Source organism: Gigantopelta aegis, chromosome 2 (assembly GCF_016097555.1).
Source record: "Gigantopelta aegis isolate Gae_Host chromosome 2, Gae_host_genome, whole genome shotgun sequence".
In the NCBI taxonomy this organism is placed as follows: Eukaryota; Metazoa; Mollusca; class Gastropoda; order Neomphalida; family Peltospiridae; genus Gigantopelta; species Gigantopelta aegis.
The window spans coordinates 40,468,405-40,484,164 of record NC_054700.1 but is presented as its reverse complement, the minus strand read 5'-3'; the positions used below and the strand labels follow the sequence as shown (position 1 = coordinate 40,484,164).

The 15,760-nt window shown below is 34.6% G+C and overlaps 1 protein-coding gene across 6 annotated transcripts; it reads left to right on the top strand.

The window, feature by feature from the left end:
- Positions 1-419: 419 nt before the first annotated feature.
- Positions 420-15,437, top strand: LOC121385520 (protein prenyltransferase alpha subunit repeat-containing protein 1-like). Of its 6 annotated transcripts, none has more exons than XM_041516243.1 (8): positions 423-487; positions 4,583-4,719; positions 7,644-7,813; positions 9,501-9,576; positions 10,199-10,303; positions 10,765-11,077; positions 11,507-11,733; positions 14,798-15,437. In XM_041516243.1, the coding sequence occupies exons 3-8, from the start codon at positions 7,669-7,671 to the stop codon at positions 15,075-15,077; spliced, it is 1,146 nt and encodes a 381-aa protein (XP_041372177.1). In that variant the 5' UTR covers positions 423-487; positions 4,583-4,719; positions 7,644-7,668; the 3' UTR covers positions 15,078-15,437. The 6 variants fall into 6 exon arrangements, with proteins under 6 accessions (XP_041372162.1, XP_041372177.1, XP_041372184.1 ...); XM_041516250.1 differs by having other exon boundaries at positions 7,627-7,813; XM_041516236.1 differs by having other exon boundaries at positions 4,583-5,298.
- The last annotated feature ends 323 nt before the right edge of the window (positions 15,438-15,760 follow it).

The following is a 15,760-nucleotide window of genomic DNA, read 5'->3' as shown; positions in this document are numbered from 1 at the left end:
GCTGTAGACAAAAGACGAACAGACCCGAGGATGTGGGAAAGCACAGATGACTACTGGACTGGATAGATCTTTGGAGGAAGCCGATGTGCTTGCGTCGTAGGATCGAACCACCTCATTGAACCCATTTTCTTTTCTTTTTTTCTACTTCCAACCAGTGCCCCACGACTGGTATATGAAATACCGTGGTATGTGCTGTCCTGTCAAGTAAGATACCTTGCTGCTGAGGGAAAGATACATGTACTCTAAGACGACGAGTAAAACATTACTAAATCAAGTAGCTGATGATTGATATATCAACGTTCTCTAATAGTGTCGCTAAACAATAAACATTTAAACTTTATTTTGTATTTCTTAGACGGAACTTAACGGTGATTAAATGTCCCGGAAATATATGCTATCACGTGATACAAACAAATAAAATGGCTGACCAGAGAGGAGCAAGAATTCTTGCAGATTTAAATGGCTGTTTCAGAAAGGATCCACTGATGTATGTGTTAATTTTCTGTCAACTTTGAACGTAAAAAATAACATTTTACATTAATAATCCATGCACTTAAAGTTTGGTGCAAAAGCATACTTGATTCGAACAATTAACCATTTGGCATCACCTTTTTTTAGTTTTTAGTTTTGACATTCAATTTCATTTTGGGTAATTTATCCGATTCCTAAGTCACAGTAATTGCTAAAAACTAATTGAAAGTTACAGTTTCAAAGATTTGTAGAAAACAAGTCAAAAACGGTTGTTTATGTTACATGGGGATACAATGAATCTGGATTATTTTGCCCTACAATGCAGTATTATTACTGAAAGTTTAGTCACAAATTAGTGTTACTGTTACAATTTTCTAGAGGTCTTATTTACCGAGCTTAACCAAGGGTTACGGAGAGCAACTGAGAACTACTGAGTGCAAGTGTAGAAATACTGAGTGCAAGTACTTGTTTAAACTCTGTTTAAAAACCCACCTTTCTGTTTATTAGTTCATCAAGATAAACGTCTCCAGCACGATATTTATTATTGTGATGTTTATTGCTGTGCCGTAACGTTTATCCATTGGATCGAATTTTCCATTTGCAATCACGATTTAATAAAATCAGACATTTGTGCTTTATTTAAGAGCCTCAACACATACAACATATTTTAATAAATTTTAGACTAAAATTTTAATTACAATACCTTTGGTAACCTTTCCAGGATTAGATGTTTAAAAGTTATTTTTATCCTGGCACATCGAAAATGCGGAATGAAAATATGGCGGAACGACAATTATTCGTATCAAACATTTTACGTACAGCCAATAAAAAGAAATATTTCGGAACTGAATGGAACTGATTATTCATTTTGTTATTTTTGTTTCTACATATACTGAACAAAAAAAGAAACTTCCGATTTGTACATATAGTATTTGTTGTGTTAAAGAATTCATTGTGTAATGAAATTATATAGGTAGTATTAGCCGTGAGCTGTATTATCAGGATTCATGAATTTTATCGATTATTTTTGCACTGTTAATCGTCAACAACGTGAAATTCAACTTGCACATGCATGCATGGTTCGACATGTCCCGTGTAGTATTCTGTCAATTTGTTTTACTTGTCTTACTGACATTGTTGTCAAGTGAATGAAAACGCTTCAAATTTTTTAAAAACTAAATAAAGTTTTTTACATTGTAGCATTTTTAGTATGCCAAGAATACCCAATAATTTACGCGAATGGGCGATTGGCATGCTTGATGTCGACAGAAGACATTGCAAGGCATGTTGGGAGTTTTAGTCAAGCGATACCAGTGTTTGAGATTAAAAGATTTGGCCAGTATCCCAGTTGGATACTAACATTTCAAAATCTGGTATCCCACCAGAGAATTTAGTATTATATGGTATCCCGGTGAGATACCGGGTTCTTGAAGTCTGGTATCCAAAATTAAATTCTGGTATCCCCGGGATATCGGGATACTGTTAATCTCGAACACTGGATACGAAATCTTCGCGTGAGATTTCGAATGACAGGAAGCACCAACGACTTGCCATGTCGTGGACGTCCGTGTGTTACAACGCGTGGTCAAGACCGCTATGTCATGAACACGCATTTGCGCAATCAATTCCAAACTGCTACTGCTGCTAACACACCTGGGCTTCATAATAACCGAATCAGTGGGCAAACTGTTCGTAATCGTCTGCGGGAGAACGGTTTACATGCACAACTTACGTCAGATACATTTTAACACAACGTCATCGTCTAAATCGTCTTAATTGGGCACGTGTACACACTCGTTGGATACGGCGATGCTGGAATACCGTTCTTTTTTCGGACGAATCCAGATTTTTTTACAAGATGGTGATGGCAGGGTGCGCGTCTACCGTAGGAGAAATGATCGTCATTGATGGCCATTTAAATGCTCAACGTTACCACGATGACATTCTCGCTCATCACATCATTCCTCTGTTCCATAACAACGCCAACATCTCGATTTTTCAGCATGATAATGCCACCTCTCATACAGCTAGAGACACTGTAAATTTTCTTAGGACAAATAACATTGATTTCATTGATGACTGGCCCGCTAAAAGTCCTGATCTCAACCTCATCGAGCATGTCTGGGATAGTCTGGACAGACAACTGAGGCATCATCCCAACCCACCCGCTAACGTCAACGAACTTCGTCAAGCGGTCATTCAGGAATGGAACAATATTCCACAGGCAGAAATCAACACTTTAGTAAATTCTATGCGCCTGCGATGTACTGCAGTGGTCAATTCAAGAGGTGGTCATACCCGTTATTAAGTGGGTGTTTTTATTTTTAACCCCTACGACACTTGGTCAAAATTTCTCCCAGTTTCTGTTAACCTATGGCCATGATTTTAGCACCAAACAATGCACCATGGAACACTCTTTAAACGCATATATAACAATTATTCCCCTGGTTTGATTTCATCAATTTATGTTCAAGCAAAGTTAGCGGAAGTTTCTTATTTTGTTCAGTATATGTGCTTTGTGTGGGTTGCATTATATGCATTATTAATATTTATACCATTAAAGGTTTTTTTGGGGGGGTGGGGGGAGATTATTCTTTTTTATTATTATAAAAAAAATAAAAATTATTTTCAGTACAGGTCATTACGGCTTTCATTTATTTACTTTTTTAAAACATATTATTTCCTTTAGAATTTTTTTTAATATTATTATTATAGGTTATTGGTTACATGTGTTTCAAAGGTTTTTCTTCCATTTTTTTCTCTTTTTTAAATTATTATTGCAGGTCATTGGTTATTTTAAGGGTTTTATTTATTTATTTATTTATTAATTTTTGTTCTTTTTTGTTTTAATTTTTTTAGTTATAATTACTGGTTATTAGAACTTATTTTAAGGTTTTTAGTCAATTTAAAAAATATATTATTATAAATATTTTTTAATAAACCTGCACAACCAACCCCACAACCTAAAAAATCTTTGATTATAATAGTTTCATTAGTCTTTCATAATATTTGAATTCTGGGAAAAGGTGTGTGCGCGTGTGTGTGTGTGTGTGAAGGAAACATTTATAAATGAAAAAAGCACATTTTTATTTAGTTAATAATTAAATTAATTAATTTATTATTATTATTATTAAATCAATAATTTATTTATTGTTATTTTATTATTTATCAATTAAGTATTAATTAATTTTATGATATTATTTAGTTTTTATTATTAATTTATTATTTATTAATTGATTTTTTAAAAATATTAATTAATTAGTTTATTTATTATTATTTATTTTATATTATTATTATTATTAAACGTGATATTCCATTAAATGTTGTATATTGTGGAAGAAAATCGTGAACCTGAGACGAATAATTATAAAAATAATCCTATTCCGCCAACAGTTTTCAATCACATTTTTAATGTGCTTATAATGGCTGGCGGGAATATTCGAGATTTTGTTCGTAACTGAAAATTGGATTAATGCAGGATTACTATTTGGACAAACTGGTTATTTATGCGTAAAACGTAACTCGGGAAGTTTTCTTTATACAGTAAGTGTTTATATTTATTGGTACATCTCATATTTCGCCACGAAATAATTAATTCCATGATTGTATCGATTCCGCCTGAAATCTGGACGGAAAACGCACGCTTGTTTTTGCTGTTAAACTTGTAAACATCGGAGGTCCAATAAATGTCAAAATGTAAAAAAACCGGACTGTAGATGTTTACCTTGGTGAACTATCTATTTATGTGCTTATGCACTGAAGGTTCAAGCACATTCATCCCGATTGATCGAGACACAAGTGGGGTTATTTGAATATCGGGACACAAGTGGGGTTATTTGAATATCGAGACACAAGTGGGGTTACTTGAATATCGGGACACAAGTGGGGTTATTTGAATATCGGGACACAAGTGGGGTTATTTGAATATCGAGTCACAAGTGGGGTTATTTGAATATCGGGTCTGCCAAAAACAATTTCGGTTTACTGAGTGACGGTCCTGTTATGAAATGTGCGAGCAGTAGGCGCCAACAATATTATATTATACTTTTTGCTACTAGCATATTCAGAATAATATATATATTTGTTACTAAATTTCCATTTTATGTTGCAGGGAACATTTTGTTCAGTATCGCATTGCACGTTTCTGAGATCTCTACACAACATTAAACAGTAGTTGCTGATAAATTTTCAGTTCACCAGAAATATGACAGACATGCCTCGTAATGTCTTGTAACAGTATCCATCCCAGTAAGCCAGAAGGGAGAGAGATTTAGCGTAGTCGGTTGAGTGCTTGCTTGAAGTGCTTACTCTCGAGTGCCTAATAAACATAGGGGCTGAATAAGCATAGGGTCTGGAAAATTTTCTAAAATCAGTTAAAAGTAGGGTGTGGAAATTTTTTAAAAACCCAATAAGAGTAGAGAGTGGAATTAGCATAGAGTCTGGGGAAATTTAGCTAAAATTGACTAGTAATGAAAACAGAATACAACTGTAGTAAGATCTTAAAAGTATGCATACGTAACTCTGCCTAAGTTTTCTCGCTAATTTCTAATAGAGGCTATATGTAAGCATTTGATAAATTAAGAATTGTAATAAGTGTTGGGGTGCCAAATTAGCGTAGGGGATTACATTTTATTCAGATGTAATTAAACATAGGGTGCTGAATTAGCGTAGACACCGACATTTTTTCACAAATTTAATAACCATAGCTGTATGTTTATTTGGCACTCGAGAGTACGTCACAGGATCAAGCCACCTTGGTGGATCCATTAAGCTGACTGGTTTTTTTCTCATTCCAACCAGTGTACCACAACTGGACAAAAGGCCATGGTATGTGCTTTCATGTCTGTGGGGAAAGTGCATATAAAAGATCCCTTGCTGCATTACAACATTTTTTAAAATGTAGTGGGTTTCCTCTAATGACTACGAGTCAGAATTACCAAATGTTTGACATCCAGTAGCCGATGATTAATTAATCAATGTGCTTCAGTGGTGTCGTTAAGCAAAAACAAAAGTGTAAGCCACAAATAAGTTTATATTATTACAGTGTTCTTGCTGGGTGAAAATTAAAGCAGGGCGGCTACGCGGTACCACACCCTTCAAAAAAACAACAAACAAACGAAAAGCAAAAATAAAAAGGGGGGTGGGGTGGGGTGGGGGGAGCTTGGTTATAATACTGTTGTGTGTTGGTAGACTTTGTGGTAAAACATACTCCTTATTTATACAAAATATAAGCAGACTTGTCTTTTACTTGAACCGAAGATGATATCGGTCTGACATTCACGGGCAGTTCCGGTTTTGGTTAACTGATAAAAGTTATTATTTTTATTATTTTAATAAAGATTTCAAGACATACGAAAAACAATAAAGATATTTGTAAAGTGATATCCCCTAATGTCGGATACATTTTTTGTTATTTCCATCTTCATCGAATGAATTGATCGCTGTGATAAAATATTATCGCCAGTTTTGTTTTTGTAAAGGCAGTGAATATATTATTTGGCACCCAAGATAAATGATTTTAATAATAAACACTATCTGTTATTTGTATAAGCAGTGACATGAAAAGTTTACAATATTTTATAAAGAACTGCTGAATAAAAAAAATGACAGAAAGTAAAAAATCATCAGTTACAACCAATTATATCTGCAATTGGGGACAAAATATCAGATGATAATTAGTGGAAACAAAAGACAGAATGACCGTTCTGATCACGTGACAAATTTGCCGCCAAATAAGTGGGGGGGTTTTCAATCGGAGATTGCCAAATCCGTCAAAAATAAAAATGTTTTCATTGCTCAAATAAAATATAACTTTTATTGTGTGTATAAAAACATACAAATGGATACAGGTATGGGGAAAAATAGAGGTTGTTAAAGATACTGATAAATTACGTTACGGTAACTGTCGTAAATGTTTCATCAATTGCTTTTTCATATACAACGCAGATTGTTTCCTTTGATGTCCAGTGTGCAGACTTATAGTTTTTTTTTTTTATGTGTGGAAGAAAGTGCACATTTGGAAATAGTGGAGATAGGTGCTGGAAAATATAGTATGGTGCTGGAAAATAAAGGACGGCGGAGAACGTGAAAGGAGGGTGGCAAAATGCAATAGTGGGGCGGGCCGTCCCGCTTAAATGGAGCAGCGAGAACACTGTTATTATCATCTCAAAAACATAAATAAAAAGAAAAGAAAATGAAGCAATCGTTCAGTGATGTATTATGTTTTGTCCTCATTTCAGAAGTGTAATCATTTACTTCATGAATTGTTTACTTACTTAATGAGTCTTGTTATTCTAAAGTAATTATTGCCTTCATCTTTGATTTCTCTTTGGTTGGAAGTGATGTCAACTCCTGCATTACGTGTAATCTGTTCTGGGTTACCAGACACAATGCTAATTTCAATACCTGAATTATTACAGTATTGAAGGATTTAAATACTGTAACGGGACTCTCCTGAGTTTTCTACCAAATTGTAAAATATTTTTGACTAATTACATTTTGTAACAACCAAAATTACACATTAAATATAGATTTGTGTTTAGATTATCAGTGTCTGTATATTCAGTGTGTTTCTGATTGTCCTACATGTATGTATATACAACAACAACAAACAAACACAAAAAAAAAAAAATATATATATATATATATTAGTAAATAAAATTGACGTTTGACCAGGGTTTCTGCCAGAGGGTAAAATGGGTATTGCGCCAAACCCAAATATTTTTGCAGATTTGTTTTTTTAAGTTAACCTTTTGACAAAATTAATTACTCTTATAATTACTGTATGATTTTCTTAACCCTAACCCTAAACTTAACACATTTTCATTCTGGGGGAGGGTCCCCATACCCCCTGTTGAGTGTGGTTGTATTCAATTCCATAGCGCCATACCCAGAAATATCTTTCTGGCAGAAACACTGTACAAACTCTAAAGACGATCAGAAACACATTTGTTTTAAGCAATATTTAATCCATTTTTTTCATAGCGGTAGAGAATGGTTAACAGGCTTAAGCCTACCGTATGTTATGACCACTTGTAGCATACAGCCACTGATATGTTATGCAGAAACATATATTTATTATGTTATTATCGTCGTTATAAAGTCTCTGTTACTCGACAACATCTTCACAATGGCAGCTAACTTTAATACATTTAGTTTTTCTTTTTAATTAGAGATGAGTTTGACTTCATTGCTGTGATGGAGCCAAGTCAAAACAAGAGCCCGCTGATTCTCTTGCATCACAAACTGGGATTTGAGATGTGGTGCATTCCAATACTCTACAAACACGTCTACGATAAGCTGCTCGACTGGCATCACAAAGATGGAGCTGTGAAATTCATTGGTTTGACATTTAACTATATTATGTGTTCACTGTTTTAGGCATGTGAAATTGAGGTGTCAGTTTACCAGGACACAATATTTCACACGAACCATTGTTCTGTTTGCATGTCGGTTATGCTTATTTAAATTCACTTGAACTGCCAATCAGGAGCCTAATTCACTAAACTCTCGCAACTTTGCGATCTCGCAGTACAGTGCTAAAAGACTAGCAAAAAGGATGTTTTGTTGTCTAGCAGAGCCTAAGAGACCTTTGTGATTTAGGCCCTAGTTATGTGGTAAACTGTCACACATTCTGAAAGTCACTTTACTACGTGCTAAAGAAACTGTTCTTTAATGAAATGCAATAAAATATTTTTATTTTATTTTGCTTAAATTTACAGTATCTGTTTAAAATCCTGTCATTAAAGTGTATGCTCAAAGCATGTTTGAGTTAATTGAATAGGTTTCACAAATGTAATTAACATTACAACTGAACAATCGGTTACCTATAGTCCATCCCATCTGCCTACAAAAATGTGGTTTGACATAAGAAGAAAAGTAAAAGTGTTTTGAAAATAACAAAAATATACCATTTCTGTTTGCAATTTAGAAAACAATCGGTTCCGAAATAAATAACTTGTACTAAATTGCATAATATGAAAAAAGAGTTCCCTGTACGAAGGACTAAACATTGTAGGTAAAAATCACATAAACTGACTTGCAGTTACCTAAGATTTTGTTTAATATATTGTCCCTTGTTTACCATCACTCACCCACATGGTTCACTAGCAGTCGTATGAAATTTTCATTATTTCATAATTTTTTCATTATCTGCCAAAGTGTTTGATAGACATATATATACTACATGTTGTTATTTTCTGTTAAAAGTTTGCAAGGAAACGGGCCTTAATTGTAATCAAGGAATGATCCTATATGATGTGATTAGTTGGGCACCTCTAATTGACCACAAAGGGTCAGTATCAGCCAATAACACCGCATGATACAATTGCTCCAATCATGTACATCTACAGAAATAATGAATAATGAAAAGCACCCTCACCATTTTTTGGAAATTTAGGAAGGAAATGTTTTATTTAATGACGCACTCAACACATTTTATTTATGGTTATATGGTGTCAGACATATGGTTAACGACCACAGATATTGAGGGAGGAAACTCGCTGTTGCCACTTCATGGGCTACTCTTTTCGATTAGCAGCAAGGGATCTTTTATATGCACCATCCCATAGACAGGATAGCACATACCACAGCCTTTGGTGTACCAGTTGTGGATCAATCCCAAACCGACTGTGCACCAAGCAAGTGCTTTACCACTGTTGCTACGTCTCGCCCCCCTGGAAATTTAGGTGATGGTATTTAAAGTGTTATCTTCATTAACTGACATTGAAAATAAAAATCTGTTTGATAACAAGGTTAACCTAATGTAATACACACTGTTGACTTTCATCTCTTCTTTATTTTTGCTATCAATCACTTGTTTATAACTGAACTGGACTAGTGTCAAGTTAAATGGTTTTAATACAGATATTGTAAGGTAACAATAAAGGAGTCTATATGGTATTACTGGTTTTTTTTTTTAAGTAGTAATCTGACAGCATAATACCATGAGTTTGTTTAATATTATATCATTGTGCATATATACATGTATATATATTTTTTTAAATTATTATTTTCTTTTCTTTTTGCAGAACCAGAAGATGTAGTTAAGCTAACAAGAGCTGTTCTGTTAGTTAACCCAGAATGTTATACAGCATGGAACATCAGGTGAATCTTGTGTTATAATACTTGATAATCATCTAATATATATATATATAGGTACAAAAGAAAACACCAATATACTTTTCAGCTGTAACATTAATTTTAGTGGAGTTTTTTAAAAAGAGATTAACACATATGTTTAGATTTAAGAGAATTACAGGTTTATGCACCATTTATCTTTTCACCAAACTGAGCGTTTGTAATCAAGTAAATATATTCCAATGACATACTAATTATAACCCTGATTTACATTTCATTTGGAATTCAATATATTTAAGTTAACTGGTGAAATTTTCCTGTGCTATTTTTCTATTTCCTAACACTCCATGGTAACATCTGATTGGTTCCATATTCACTTCATTGCCTCTTCATTACATGTACACACCTTAAAGATCTATACAAATCGCCAGTCTCTTAACATAATTGTTTAACTATTTTTAGAGCTTTTGAGACCAGTGATAAAAAAAAAGAAGATTTTTATAAATTATACTGACAATGTTTTTGGGTTTTTTTACATTATTTGAACAAATATAAGAAGAAGAAATGTTTTTGTTCAAATAATTTATAATACTATTTGTATATCTCCAATTAATAGCTCTATTAAAAAGCATTTTGACTTTACGTTCAGGAAAGAGATGGTAGAAGCAGACAACCTCACTCTGACAGACGACCTCAAGTTTGGGGCACTGATTCTCTCTAAACACCCGAAAAGTGCAGAGACTTTTATTCACAGGTATTGTGGTACATATATACCCAGGGTTGTCAAAATATACTGATAATAAGGAACCATTCATTATTAAACTCTTTGTTCCTCTTTCGTTCATTCTTCCTTCCTGCCGTGGGCCAGATTTAGCTCAGTCGGTTAAGCGCTCACCTGAGGTGCTTGTGTTGCAGGATCAAACCACCTCAGTGGATCCATTCAACTGATTGAGTTCTTTCTCGTTTCAAGCAGTGCACCACAACTGGTCAAAGGCCATGGTATGTGCTTTCCTGTCTGTGGGGAAGTGCATATAAAAGATCCCTTGCTGCTAATGTAAAAATGTAGCGGGTTTCCTCTGATGACTATGAGTCAGAATTACAAAATGTTTGACACCCAATACTCGATAATTAATAAATCATTTAGCTTTATTGGTGTCGTTAAACAACGCAAACTTCTTCCTGTTTTTACTTTACTGATTTTTGCTATTTATGCAGGCGGTGGCTGCTACAGAAGCTGATCGGTCAGAGCCTGGTCTCGAGTAACGACAGTAACGCCAGTAACAGCAGCCTCGAACCACGGGAGGATTTGGTGAACCTCGACTTTATCAACGTGAACTTCTTACCCACATCGAATTCCGTCCCTCCCAGTAACAAGATCGTCATACCTCACCCGGACTCTGGGGCCTGCGAACACTTCATGGAAGAAATGACAGTGTGTCTTGAGTCGGCCACAAAATATGCCTGTAATTACTATGCCTGGAGTCATCGAATCTGGGTCCTGCAGTCCTGCTTTAATTGTCGTGTGTCGGTAAGTTGGTTAAAGTTGGTTTTGTTTAACCAAACCACTAGAGCACATTGATTAATTAATCATCAGCTATTGGATGTCAAACATTTGGTAATTTTGACCTGTAGTCGTCGAAGAAAACCCGCTACATTTTTTTTGAAGCAGCAAGGGATCTTTTATATGCACTTTCCCACAGACAGCAAAGTACACTGGTTGGAATGGATCCTCCGAGGTGGTTCGATCCTGCGTTGCAAGCATGTGAAGTGAGCACTCAACTGAAAATTTGTGAGTAAAAGTTATAAACTTGTACCAACATGATTTTTGTCAAAAATTAACCCAGTAGTCAGAAGGTTAATGCTTTGGAATTTTTTTTTTATCAATGTTAGAGAAATTCCTTTTTGCGGTAATAAAGTATTATTTATAACATAAAATTTCTTTACCTGTGTGTTGCAGATTCTTCTCTCAGAGCTGCACTTGACTCAGTCATGGGCGTCGAGTCACGTCTCAGATCACAGCGGTTTCCAGTACCGCCAGTTTCTGCTGTCCCAGCTTCGCAAGCAGACCAGCACACTGAGTTCCAAGTTCTCCATCAAGTTTGCAGACATCCTACAGAAAGAAATGTGTTTTATCATTGACCTCCTCAGCTGTTTTCCAGAACACGAGACTCTGTGGTATCATAGGTCCGTACTTTCACTTTCACTTTCTTATTAGTCCCTTACCAGTCCAACAGGAGGGGACAGTTGGGTTAATGTCTGTCTGTGTGCAGTATTCTCGTTCTTTAAAAAAAAAAAAAAAAAAAACGGAAAAAAAAGAACGAAACCAAAAAAAAAAGGGGGGGGGGGAGTTTCGTGGTTACCATGTTGTTGTGTGTTGATAGACTTTGTGGAAAGACATACTCCTTATTTTGATTACAAAAAGTGTATACGAAATACAAGCAGACTCATCTTTTAATTGAACTGAAGATGTTATCGGTCTGATATTCACTGGCAGTTCCGGTTTTGCTGAACCGATCAAAGTTTTAATATTATTATTTTAATAAAGATTTCAAGATATACGAAAAACAAAACAGACAATTGTGTGATCCCCTAATGTCGAAAACATAGTTTCGTTTTTGTAGTGGCGGTGTATATATTATTTGGCAACCAAGATGAATGATTTTAATACTAAACACTACCACTTCCGTTGATTTTATAAGCGGTGATATCCCCCCAAAATGAAAAGTTTACAATATGTTATAAGAACTGCTGAATAAACATAATGACAGAAAGTAAAAATCATCAGTTACAATCAATTATATCTGTAACTGAGGACAAAATATCAGACGACAGTTAGTGGAAACAAAAGATAGAGTGACCGTTCTGATCACATGACAAATTTGGTGCCAAATAAGTGGGGCGGGAGGTTTCAGTCGGAGATTGCCGAATCCATAAAAAACAAAAATGTTTCCATTGCTCAAATAAAATATAACTTTTATTGTTTGTATTAAAAATACAAATGGATACAGGTATGGGACAAAATAGAGGCTGTTAAAAATACTTTTAAATTACGTTACGGTAACTGTCTTAAATGTTTCGTCAGTTGCTTTTTCGTACAAAATGCAGCTTGTTTCCTTTGATGTCCAGTGTGCCCACTGATCGTTGTGGTTTTTTTATGTGTGGAAAAAAGTGTGCATTTGGAAATAGTGGAGATAGGTGCTGGAAAAAATCAGTTACAACCAATTATATCTGCATTTGGGTACAAAATATCAGATGGTAATTAGTGGAAACAAAAGACAGAATGACCGTTCTGATCATGTGACAAATTTGCCGCCAAATAAGTGGGGGGGTTTTCAATCGGAGATTGCCGAATCCGTCAAAAATAAAAATGTTTTCATTGCTCAAATAAAATATAACTTTTATTGTGTGTATAAAAACATACAAATGGATACAGGTATGGGGCAAAATAGAGGTTGTTAAAGATATTGATAAATTACGTTACGGTAACTGTCGTAAATGTTTCGTCAGTTGCTTTTTCGTATACAACGCAGATTGTTTCCTTTGATGTCAAGTGTGCAGACTGATCGTTGTTTTTTTATGTGTGAAAAAATGTGTGCATTTGGAAATAGTGGAGATAGGTGCTGTAAAATATAGTATGGTGCTGGAAAATAAAGAGGGGCGCAGAAAAATAAAGGAGGGCGGAGAACGTGAAAGGAGGGCGGCAAAATGCAATAGCAGGGTGGGCCGCCCCGCTTAAATGGAGCAGCGAGAACACTGGTGTGTACCACATATTGGTGGGTTTTTTTTATGGGTTTTTTTTTCAATGCCTCGAAATATTGTGCTGAAATGTTTTGTATAGCTTTATTATATACTGTTAGTGTTACAGATCAAATATACCCTCTTTTTTTTTTTACAGAGTTATGGCCCTTGAACTTAGAAACTACAATCATTTGTTGGTCCAGTAAGGGACATGTATTGCTTTAGCAGTATTCTCAGAAAGCTTGTTGTACATTATCTTGCATTAATCATTAAAAAAAAGTTTTAAAGTTAAACATTTGGGAAGAATTACTAATGATTTTTATTCCTTACTCATTTATGATAAATTAGTTTACTTTTAAAAAAAAGAAGAAATTAGTTTTCAGTAACACGTAGGCACAGATTGAATAAGAAAGACAGTTAAGTTTGAACAAAATCTTGTGTGTATGTCATGTATGCTAATCTCATTTAGCTAGTGAAAAAACATTTTATTGAATGAGTTATGTCCATTTAATATCATTTTCAAATATGTTATCCTTTGCCAAAATAACCCAAAACAATGGATATTCAGTGTTATTCAGAGTTATATCCCTTTAATATAATTTCCCTTTGACAAAAAACACCAAGACAATGTATATTCAGCATTATTCAGAGTTATGTCCCTTAAAATGAATTAAGACATTCAGTATCTGAAGTCCATGTTTGCGATTGCCCCATATTCAGTGTAATATTTTCACAAGTCCATTGATCACTGAAGCGTTTTTCCACAGAAATTTATATTATATTACCAACTGAATGTCTTGTATTTCTTTAAAAAAAACCTGTCTACAATCTAACCATAGACTCTTGAATGGTTAACTTTGCATGCCCATCTTTCTAATGATGACACTAAATTTGCTGATATTATTAATCCATCTGTCTTACTGTTTATAGTTTTTCAGACTATTTTGTTTGCCTCAAAATATTGAGCTATAATTATGTTTATAACTTTATTATGTACTGATCAAGTTTGATTTTAATGATGATTTACCCATTTTTAACAGAGTTATGACCCTTGAACTTAGGAGATATGGAAACTTGTTTTCCAGACTTGTCTTTTGCAATGCCTCAGAATAATGAGCTGAAAGTTTGTGTATAGCTTTATCATCTCCTTTTACAGATCAAGTTTGAGTTTAATCATGATTTACCAACTTGTTTTCACAGAGTTTTGGCCCTTGAATTTAGGAGATACAAACATTTGTTGGACCTGGTTGTGTGGGGGGGGGGGGGGGGGGGGCATGTATTCATTGCATCAGTTTACACTCTTTCTTTAAATTAAAATGTTTGCTATATTAAAAATGCAGTATCAGTAGTTATTGATTTTCCTCTTTTTAAAAATTAAATATTCATTATTTGAATTAAAGCTGCTGGACATCTGTAGAATATTTTTTAATAACTTTTATAATTTTTATGCATTACGAATATTTTTAATAAATTTTATAATGTTTATGTATTATCTTGTTTTGTTTTTCAGGAGATTTGTATTCCACACGTTGGTATCGTTAAAACGTGTATCGAGTCCCTCCAGCAATACATCACTCAACTCCAACACTGGTCAAAATGATGACCACGAATATTTTGCTTCAAATGACCATGTTAAGCTGAAAAAAATTAAGTATGAGAACGATCGACAGACATTGATTCTGGAGGAGGTTACTTCAGTACAGCTCAATTTCCTTCCTAAAGGAGCAACAGGGCAGGCTGCCAACATGGCAAAAACATACAAAGACTGGATACAGAAATGTGTTTTATGACGAATCTCTCCTAAGGGAGCAACTTGGCAGGCTGCCAACATGGCTAAAAGTAAAACATACAAATACTGGATACAGAAATGTGTTTTATGACGAATCTCTCCTAAGGGAGCAACAGGGCAGGCTGCCAACATGGCTAAAACATACAAATACTGGATACAGAAATGTGTTTTATGACGAATCTCTCCTAAGGGAGCAACAGGGCAGGCTGCCAACATGGCTAAAACATACAAAGACTGGATACAGAAATGTGTTTTATGACGAATCTCTCTTGAAGTAAGAGCAATAAGAGACTGGAGACAGAAATTGATGTAATTTATAAAAATCCCTTTATATCATCATGGCAATAAACAAGAGACTGAATTGAGAATAGTGTTGTTTATAAAACCTCTGGTTGTCATGGCAGCAATATACAATGAATGTTATGAATACAGGAATGTGTTTTCTAACCCATCTTTCCTGTTGTCATGGCAAACAAAATTCAATGGTTGGACAGAAAAAAATTTCTTCTGATAAACCCTCTCGTTTTGTCATGACAATAATATATGACAATAATATATAAAAAAAAACTGTGGTTCCTGTTGTTATGGCAATAAAGTACAAAGGATGGATGCATAAATGTGTCTGATGACAAGCAAGTCCTGTTGTCCCAGCAATAAAGCCTAATGACTGGATGCATCAACAGT

Coding starts and splice junctions, on each gene's coding strand:
- LOC121385520 (XM_041516228.1), top strand. CDS start 420: ATGGCTGACCAGAGAGGAGCAAGAATTCTTGCAGATTTAAATGGCTGT. Junction 9,577..10,198: donor TATACAGCATGGAACATCAG/GTGAATCTTGTG, acceptor CTTTACGTTCAG/GAAAGAGATGGTAGAAGCAG. Junction 11,734..14,797: donor GAGACTCTGTGGTATCATAG/GTCCGTACTTTC, acceptor TTTGTTTTTCAG/GAGATTTGTATTCCACACGT.